This window comes from Salmo salar, chromosome ssa09 (genome assembly GCF_905237065.1).
Source record: "Salmo salar chromosome ssa09, Ssal_v3.1, whole genome shotgun sequence".
Lineage (NCBI taxonomy): Eukaryota > Metazoa > Chordata > Actinopteri > Salmoniformes > Salmonidae > Salmo > Salmo salar.
In genome coordinates, this window is record NC_059450.1 from 152,696,834 (window position 1) to 152,707,493 (window position 10,660).

Here is a 10,660-nt window from a genome sequence, read left to right on the forward strand (position 1 = left end):
AAAGGAAAATGCAATAAATATTTACTCTGAGCTGCGCTTCGGTAGATTGGTCGTAGATGCTGGCCGGGTTGGCCAACAGATCTTCCTGTTACTCGGAAGAATGTCTCTGGTGGTCAATTGGATACGTGGTGGTATCTTCGTCCGTCTGTTAGACTGGATCCGTCGTCCGTACTTTCCTAGCCCACGTTACAGCGGCCTCTGCTAACTCAACGGCTAGGAAGTAGCACTTCTGTAGTGAATAAGCTCAAAGTTCATACCAGTTCATACCATAGCTCACGCCGAGGTTGGCTTAGTTGACATGTGTGTCCTTCTAACGTAGAGGCTGCAGGCCTCTCGTACTGGAACTACCTGGTTATCTTTTCGTCAAAGGATTATATAGTTGGGAGGGGGATGGAGGTGTTTCATCGTTTATAACCCCTTGGTCTCTTCACAGGGTTGGGCCACTGATCGAGCAGGGCAGTTTCCTTATGAAAACCCAAATCTCTCATTCGGAAGCTAAAATTACATTTCATCTCCTAACAAACATTTTCAATATCAAACATTTCAATTGCATAACAATTCCATGTGACTCTGATAACTAGAGGGTGTATACTTTCTCAGATACAGTTTATGTCGTCCTGTCGTCAGTCATAATGTCTCAGATGACAACCGAACTGACATACATACTCATTACGTTCCCAAGCATATTTCCAACTGGTTTTATTAACAAAATATGTGGTACCTTTCCACATTTGTTTGATGTTCCCAGACTCTCTATATTTAACAGGACAGCAGTCCTTCAGTAGGGTCAGTAAGAGAGGGGAAGGGGGAAAGGTATTTATGGGGGGGTCATAAACCTTACCCACAGGCCAACGTCATGACACACGTCAATGTTATATCAATTCATAGGATTAAAGCTTTTCTCCAAACAACATGGAAGTGGTTCCACTCTGTAGGCTACTGCTAATCACATCATTTAGCAGGTCAAATTAGATTTAAAAACTGTAGATTTGAACAATGTCTCATAACATTGGAATATCTAAAGTGAACCTGTGTCATGTTACTAATTACAATGTTACCAATGATTAGCTGCTAAATTGTTGGTCATCTCTGTCAGACTAGTCCTACCTAACTGTATAATAAACCATATAACTGAACGTTACAATGTTTTTCCCCTCAATCATTTCTTAATAACGTATATCATTGGATGTCTTCACCATAAGGTGTTTCTTAGTGTTCTTCTCCGGCCTGAACAGAATAATAAAGCATTTAGGAACAAATAATAGAAAGAACAACCCAAAGCTAGAGGTGATGATGGCAAAGATCTCCACAGCTACAGTGAACTTCCCAGGAGAGCTGACATAAGCTGGGATAAAGGTGATCCAGACTGCACAGAATATGAGCATGCTGAAGGTGATGAATTCGGCCTCATTGAAGTTATCAGGCAGCTTCCTAGCCAGAAAAGCCAGCACAAAGCATAAGAGAGACAGGAGTCCTATATACCCCAACACAGCCCAGAAACCAATAGCTGAACCCACATCACACTCTAGAATGATCTTTTCCTTGTAGGTAGTGAGGTTTTTAATGGGGAAGGGAGGGGACAGGACCAACCACAGAGTGCATATCAAAGCCTGGACAAACGTGAAGGACACTACAGTCAATCTCTGCTGTGGAGGACCAAACCATTTCATGACATTACTGCCTGGAAGCGTAGCCCTGAAGGCCATCAACACCACTATTGTTTTCCCCAGAACACAAGAGATGCAGAGGACGAAGGTGATCCCAAACGCTGTGTGACGCAGCATACAGGACCATTCAGAGGGCCGGCCAATGAAAGTAAGAGAACACAGAAAACACAGAGCCAAGGAGAAGAGCAGCAGGAAGCTCAGCTCAGAGTTGTTTGCCCTGACGATGGCTGAAGTTCGGTGGCGGTAGAAGACAGTTGCCGTGGCGATGGCCAGACAAGACCCGCCCACAGAGCAGGCGGTCAGGATGATTCCGAGGACCTCGTGGAAGGACAGGAACTCCACAGGCTTAAGGATACAGCGGTCTCTCTCAGCGTTGGGCCAGTACTCCTCGGGACAGATCAGACAGTCTGAAGAATCTGACCAGGACAAAACAACAGACATCAAATGTTAATAATAATAGTTTCAGGTTTTATTTATTTACAAATACATGTCCCACAATGCTGCACTTTGGCAGTTTACAATAAAGAATGTTGAATTAATGTGCAGCTTACATGAGATAATAAGAATAGGATCGTGATTGACAGACACTACCTTTGTAGTGCTGGTAATATGAATAAACCACTTCTTAGTAAACCGTGATAGAAATTACTACACGTTTTAAGCCAACTATTCCTATTGTCCTACCTGTTTTATTACTGATCTCTCCCTCTGCACATTGGATACAGTCATAACAGCATACAGGCTTTCCCTTCTGTACAGCCTTACGAGTGCCTGGGGGACAGCTCTCACTGCACACTGACACAGGTATTTGTGTACTGTTCTTTACCCAGGTGATTTCCTTCTCGATGTCAAGCCTCTGGTCAGGAGGCAGGGACGCATTATAGAGCCCCACTGTCACAAACTCCATCTTCCCACTCTCCCGTCTCTGCCAGTTGACCAGCTCATAGGTGGCCACTGGGTCCCCGTTGGCATCGAAAGACACCTGGTACCCATTACGAGAGAAGTTCACCCTCCTCAATCTCTCCAGGACCTGGGGGATGGAAGGGAAGGGAGAGAGAGAGAGAGGGGACGAGAGAGAAGGAGAGAGGTGAAGAGAGATGGAGATAAAGGAAGAGAGAGATGAGTGGGGGGAAGAGAGATGGAGAGATAGATGTAGAGAGGGGAAGAAAGATGGAAAGACAGAAATGGAGAGAAGGGAAGAGAGATGGAGAGAGAGAAACAGAACATTAATTCAACTCATATTTATCACACGTGTTACTTCAGAAGAATTTATAATGTATAATGAGAACTCTTAGTTCTTCATACATGTAGTCTAAATAAACATATCAATCAGGACATTATACAATCGTCTTGTCATTCACCTGTGTTGGCTTCACATGAAGGTTTATGTCACAGTTCACAGTGGAGTTTTCTCTCTCTTCGCAAGCAATGCTGTGGATGGCGTGTGCTATGGCGTAAACAGCTTTATACACCATGTTAGTGACACGTAGCTGGGATGTATCTGTGTAGGGAACCTGTAGCTGCTGTATATCCTCACTGCCATCACACACCTTCTCCTCAACCCCAACACCTGTAGAGGTCCCTACAGACAGACAGACAGACAGACAGACAGACAGACAGACAGACAGACAGACAGACAGACAGACAGACAGACAGACAGACAGACAGACAGACAGACAGACAGACAGACAGACAGACAGACAGACAGACAGACAGACAGACAGACAGACAGACAGACAGACAGACAGACAGACAGACAGACAGACAGACAGACATGTAAAAAGATATATATAGAAAAAGAGACAGATGAATGGATGGATGGATGGATGAATGGATGGATGGATAGATAGATACCTATCCCCAGTCTACAGCCAAAGGCTCCCTCCCAGAACTCAGTGAGCAGGGGAGAATTGGACACCTTCTGTGGGGAGAGGTCCAGGAGGAAGTCCCTGAGGCCGGGGATGACAGAGCGTTGGATGCCAAATCCGATGGCCCCAGCACACAGGCCGAAGCGCAGCATATCTGGGTCAGTGACCCAGGTCTCGCTCCCGATCCACTGGCGTGGCGGAGAGGGCAGGCGATCCATCTCCTCCAGCAGGATTCTCATGTCCCCAGAGGCTACGAATGCAACCACCACCCTTGCTGTGGAGCTGGGGAACATGATTATATCATATTGTTAATATGCTGGTCATGTTTGTCATTCATTGGAATGTCTCAGTGAAGTGAACATGAACATTAGTATTAATCAACACTTTTGACAAGCTTAAGATATGCAAATCATGTTGGTCTCACAGATCAGCTTTGGGAAAAGAGAGAAATGAATAACAATAGTATTTTTTATAAATATAGTCTTGCATTTGTATGACTGAGAAGTTCACAAGTAATCATGGATCACCTGCGGATCACGTCGGCCACCCGTTGCACTCTGCTGAGTGGGTTGGTACGGGAGAAGGCTTCAGAATACTCCACACAGATGCCTTCCTCTTGTGCTGCCTGTAGGAAAGCCGCCATCCCGTTATTACCGTAGTCAGAGTCGGAACGGACCGCCCCAATCCAGGTCCAGCCGAAGTGCCTGATGAGGTGGGCCAGAGCGGCAGCCTGGAACTGGTCACTGGGGATGGTTCTGAAGAAGGTTGGATACTGTTTCTTATCACTCAGACACGCACAGGTGGAAGAGTGGCTCACCTAGGTAAAAACAGACAGTCGAAAACATTAGAAAGAACAGCCTAAGAACGGCCTAACAACTCTAATGTATTGGCTACTTCCTGCTTTTTTAAATTTAGCTATGTAGTTTGATGTTAGGGAGACATTATAAGAATAAGCCAATTCATTGTTTTTCATTAGGCCAGGTTGAAAAGGATACACAAAAGTGTGACACCAATCTCTGGTCTCCCATAACAACGTAGCCTATGAAAGAGAGTCCTCAGATCATGTTCAAATGCCTCCAGACATTCTCCAGACTCATTTTCCTCAGTCTATGTTCAAATGCCTTTCTCCACATAATTTCACACAGAAATGTATATTCCTGAAAGAGAGGAGAATACAGTTGGAACACAGGGAATTAAAAGTTGAACTCATTCCTGAAAGAGAGGAGAATATACACTAGGAATACAGTAAATTAAAAGAAGCTGAATGATTTCTTTCCATATGAGTTTACCTGAGGAATGCCGAATTGGCCGATGATGCGCAACATGCTGATGGTAGGCGTCGAGGCAGACTCGCCAACAATAGCTGTCACTGTAGCCGAACCAGAGCACTGTTCTCCGGTATCAAACATGGGGTCCATGCCGTTAGCCAGCTGGAAGGCCACTTTCACGGCCATCGGGACCGAGGAGCAGGAGTCGTGCACTTGATAACCAAGCGTGACACCCGGTAGAAGGTATGAACTGTTGTTAATCTCCTCAACAGCGAAGACCAGGGCGCGCGAGAAGCGCAACTCACGGGAATCCATACTGTAAATAGAAGATGGGTTAGTGAGCACCTCCTGATGAATCATAAACTAGCCTATAGAATGTTACAAATGCAAACAGCCAAATATCTAGTATTATTTTCCATACCGCCCATATGCCTACACTTTTATTGTCTGTAATTGAGGACATTGAAGGATAGCCTGCATTTGAAAATGTGATCCATTGTAACAGTAGGCTTTAACTACACTCTCATACACAAACACACTTCTTATCTGTTTTTAAACACACTGTTAATCTGTCTTTAAACGGACTGTTTATCTGTCTTTAAAACACTGTTTACCTGTCTTTAAAACAATGTTTGTCTCTTTAAAACACTGCTTATCTGTCTTTAAACACACTGTTTGTCTCTTTCAAACACTATCTGTCTTAAAAACACTGTTAATCTGTCTTTAAACACACTGTTTCTCTGTCTTTAAAACACAATTTAGCTGTCTACCCACACATCCACAGTCCTGTCCCCTGTTCTCTCTTGCGTTCACTGACCTCCCTGTGCACTGCAGGGGCTCAGGCATGCTGGTGTAGCTGTGATCCACAGTGTGCATGTTGTAGTGCATGGAGAAAACACCCCCGATGACAAAGTCCCCGTGCTGGGAGAACGCCGGAGGACGAGGGGTGCCTTGGAGCCTGCATCTGACAGACTCCAGCCCAGAGGCAGAGGCAGATGAGAGCAAGGCAAGCCCACCAGCCACCACAGCTAGATGTAGTAGAACCAGACTACCAGCCAGACTTGGATCCAGAGCAGGAGTCGGAGAGAGCCTCATTCCCCTGATGTGTAGAAGGGATGGCGTAATACAGCACCACACAAACCCACATAGGTCAGGTTACCTCTCTACTCTGGGTTAAATACCCACCGTACCTCTGTGGGGATTCCTCTGGGGGCCACACTGTGGGTATGGCCGTGCAAGGAAGGGAGGGGCTAGAGGCTGCTCTGCTCACTCAGTCAGGTCCTGCTTCTTTCAGATATATAGACTGTATGCACCAGTGTAAGCCCTAATTAGACTGTAATGGTTTATATAGACATAAACATACAGTAGACACACAATAACCATCTGGCTCTCTTATATTTCTCCTAAAGACTTGTCCTAATGGCATTTTGACTCTACACAGTATTTCCCTTCAGTCTTTTCCCCTTGGTATGTTTCCTCTCTTATATTTCCACCACAGTCTAGTCCCCTTGGCACGCTGGCTCTACACAGTATTTCCTCTATAGTCTAATCCTCTTTGCACGTTTACTCTTTTATATTTCCACCACAGTCTAGTGCCCTTGGCACTCTGCCTCCACAAAGTTTTTCCCCAACAGTCTAGTCCTCTTTGCATGCTGGCTCTCTTATATTTCCACTGCAGTCTAGTCCTCTAGGCATGCTGGATCTACACAGGAACCTAGAAAGAAACCTGGAGAGGAACCAGGCTCTGAGGGTACGCCAGTCCTCTTCTGACTGTGCCAGGTAGAGATTATAAGAGTATATGGCCAAGATGTTCAAACGTTAGAGACAGCAGGTGTGGTAGAGTGAGAGAGTTGATAACAGCAGGTCCGGGACAAGGCAGCACGTCCGGTGAACAGGTCAGGGTTCAGTTGAAACTGGAACAGCAGCACGACCAGGTGGACTGAGGACAGTAAGGAGTCATCAGGCCAGGTAGTCCTGAGGCATGGTCCCAGGGCTCAGGTCCTCCGAGAGAAGAGAAAGACAAAGAGAGAAAGAGAGAGAGAATTAGAGGGAGCATACTTAAATTCACACAGGACACCGGATAAGACAGGAGAAATACTCCAGATATAGCAGTGAACCTAGCCCCCTGACACAAACTATTACAGCATAATTACTGGAGGCTGAGACAGGAGGGGTCGGAAGATACTGTGGCCCTGTCCGACTATACCCCTGGACAGGGCCAATCAGGCAGGATATAACCCCACCAACTCTGCCAAAGCACAGCCTCCATACCACTAGATATCTTTAACCACCAACTTACTACCCTGAGACAAGACAGAGTATAGCCCACGAAGATCTCCCCCATGGCACAAACCCGAGGGGGGCGCCAACCCGGACAGGAAGATCACGTCAGAGACTCAACCCACTCAAGTGACGCACCCCTCCTAGGGACGGCATGGAAGAGCACCAGTAAGCCAGTGACTTAGGGTAATAGGGTTGGAGACAGAGAATCCCTGTGAATCCCTGAGAGAAGGGAACCTGCTAGGCAGAGACAGCAATGGCGGTTCGTCGCTCCAGTATCTTTCCGTTCACCTTCACACCACTGGGCCAGACTACACTCAATCATGGTACATACTGAAGAGATGAGTCTTCAATAACGCCTTAAAGGTTGAGACCGAGTCTTCGTCTCTCAAAATGGATAGGCAGACCATTCCATAAAAATTGAGCTCTATTGGAGAAAGCCCTGCTTAGAAATTCTAGGGACAATAAGGAGACCTGTGTCTTGTGACCGTAGCGTATGTGTAGGTATGTAAGGCAGGACCAAATCAGAAAGATAGATATGAGCAAGTCATGTAATGCTTTGTAGGTTAGCAGTAAAACCTTGAAATCAGTCCTTGTCTTAACAGAAAGCCAGTGTAGAGAGGCTAGCACTGGAGTAACTGAAGTTTATTTAGTGCTTTATCTGGGTAGCCGGAAAGTAGAGCATTGCAGTAGTCTATTCTAGAAGTGACAAAAGCATGGATACATTTTTCTGCATCATTTTTGGACAGAAAGTTTCTGATTTTTGCAATGTTATGTTATGGAAAAAAGCTGTCCTTGAAACAGTCTTGATATGTTCGTCAATAGAGAGATCAGGGTCCAGATTTACGCCAAGGAGCTTCACAGTTTTATTTGAGACGACTGTACAAACATCAAGATCAATTGTCAGATCCAACAGAAGATCTTTTTGTTTCTTGGGACCTATAACTAGCATTTATGTTCTGTCTGAGTTAAAAAGTAAAACATTTGCCGCCATCCACTTCCTTATGTTTGAAACACAGGCTTCCAGGGAGGGCAAATTTGGGGCTCCACCATGTTTCATCGAAATGTACAGCTCTGTATCGTCCGCATAGCAGTGAAAATTAACCAAGATGTAAAATATATAGTGAAAACAATAGAGTTGATTTGTCAGAGGACAAACCATCCACAGAGACAAACTGATATCATTCTGACAGATAAGATCGAAACCAGGCCAGAACTTGTCCATGTAGACCAATTTGGGTTTCAAATCTCTCCAAAAGAATGTGGTGATTGATGGTATCAAAAGCAGCACTAAGGTCTAGGAGCACGAGGACAGATGCTGATAGTAGCAAAAAGTAATTTACCATATTCACGAATGCAGTCTCAGTGTTATGATGGGGTCTAAAATCAGACTGAAGTGTTTTTTATGCATTGTTTGTCTTCAGGAAGGCAGTGAGTTGCTGTGCAACAGATTTTTCTAACATTTTTGAGAGGAACGGGAGTTTTGATATAGGCCAAAAGTTTTTTATATTTTCTGTGAAAAGGTTTTCAAAAGAGGCTTTATTTCTGCCACTTTTAGTGAGTTTGGTACACATCCGGTGGACAGGGAGCAGTTTATTATGTTCAACATAGGAGGGCCAAGCACAGGAAGCAGCTCTTTCAGTAGTTTAGTTGGAATTGGGTCCAGTATGCAGCTTGAAGGTTTAGAGGCCATTACTATTTTCATCAACGTGTCAAGAGATCTTTCAAAAATTAAGTGTCTCCCTTGATCCTAGGTCAGTGTTGCTCAGACCTTGCTATCTAATGATCATGATCTCTTCGTCAAAGAAGTTCATGAATTTATCACTGCTGATGTGAAAGCCATCCTCTCTTGGGGAATGCTGCTTTTTAGTTAGCTTTGCGACAGTATCAAAAATACATTTAGGATTGTTCTTATTCTCCTCAATTAAGTGGGAAAATAGGATGATCGAGCAGCAGTGAGGGATCTTCGATTCTGCACTGTACTGTCTTACCAAGCTAATCGGAAGACTTCCAGTTTGGTGAAGTGCCATTTTCATTCCAATTTTCTGGAAGCTTGCTTCAGGACTCGGGTATTTTCTGTAAACCAGGGAGCTAGTTTATAATTGTGACAAATGTTTTTTGTTTTTAGGAGTGCGACTGAATCTAGGGTATTACGTAAGGTTAAAATAAGTTCCTCCGTTAGGTGGTTAACAGATTGTTGTACTCTGACGTCCTTGTGTAGGTGGAGGGAGTCTGGAAAGGCATCTAGGAATCTTTGGGTCATCCAATAATTTGTAGTACTGCTTTTGATGATCCTTGATTGGGGTCTGAGCAGATTATTTGTTGCGATTACAACCGTAATAAAATGGTGGTCCGATAGTCCAGGATTATGAGGAAAAACATTAAGATCCACAAAATGTATTCTACGAGACAAAACTAGGTCCAGAGTATGACTGTGGCAGTGAGTAGGTCCGGAGACATGTTTGACAAAGCCCACTGAGTCGATGATGGCTCTGAAAGCCTTTTGGAGTGTGTCTGTGGACTTTTCCATGTGAATATTAAAGTCACGAAAAATAAGAATATCATCTGCCATGACTGCAAGGTCTGATAGGAATTCAAGGAACTCAGTGAGGAATGCTGTATACGGCTCAAGAGGCATGCAAACTGTGGCTATAAAAAGTGAATTAAACTCAGCAAAAAAAGAAACGTCCTCTCACTGTCAACTGCGTTTATTTTCAGCAAACTTAACATGTGTAAATATTTGATTGAACATATCAAGATTCAACAACTGAGACATAAAATGAACAAGTTCCACAGACATGTGACAAACAGAAATGGAATAATGTGTCCCTGAACAAAGGGGGTAGGTCAAAATCAAAAGTAACAGTCAGTATCTGTTGTGGCCACCAGCTAAATTATGTTCTGCAGTGCATCTCCTCCTCATGGACTGCACCAGATTTGCCAGTCCTTGTTGTGAGATGTTACCCCACTCTTCCACCAAGGCACCTACAAGTTCCCGGACATTTCTTGGGGGATTGGCCCTAGCCCTCACCCTCCGATCCAACAGGTCCCAGACGTGGTCAATGGGATTGAGATCTGGGCTCTTCGCTGGCCAAGCACAGCATTGAGATTGCCTGCAATGACAAAAAGCTCAGTCCGATGATGCTGTGACACACAGCCCCAGACCATGACAGACCCTCCACCTCCTAATCGATCCTGCAGTGTGCAGTGTGCAGTGTGATGGTGATTGCATCATCAGTGGACCTATTGGGGAAGAAAGCAAATTGGAGTGGGTTTAGGTGTGTGTGCCATTCAGAGGGTGAATGATATTTCAGTGCCTTTGAATGGGTTATGGTGGTAGGTGCCAGGTGCACCGGTTTGTGTCAAGAACTGCAACACTGCTGGGATTTTCACACTCAAAAGTTTCCTGTGTGTATCAAGAATGGTCCTCCAGCCAAAGTACATCCAGCCAACTTAAAACAATTGGATTCATCAAGAGTCAGAAACCCTCTGGAACACTTTTGACAACTTGTAGAGTCCATTTCCCATAACGAATAGATGCTGAAGTGAGGGAGGGGGGGGGTTCCAATTCAATATT

The 10,660-nt window shown here is 44.7% G+C and overlaps 1 protein-coding gene across 1 annotated transcript; it reads right to left on the reverse strand.

Annotated features, from left to right (window-relative positions):
- Window positions 1–751: 751 nt before the first annotated feature.
- Window positions 752–5,898, reverse strand: LOC106613259 (extracellular calcium-sensing receptor). Its single transcript, XM_045687042.1, has 7 exons — window positions 5,621–5,898; window positions 4,825–5,119; window positions 4,063–4,352; window positions 3,522–3,817; window positions 3,029–3,237; window positions 2,352–2,697; window positions 752–2,083 (listed from the first exon to the last, which is right to left on the reverse strand). Exons 1-7 carry the CDS (start codon window positions 5,896–5,898, stop codon window positions 1,167–1,169), a joined length of 2,631 nt encoding a protein of 876 aa, XP_045542998.1. The 3' UTR covers window positions 752–1,166.
- Window positions 5,899–10,660: the final 4,762 nt, after the last annotated feature.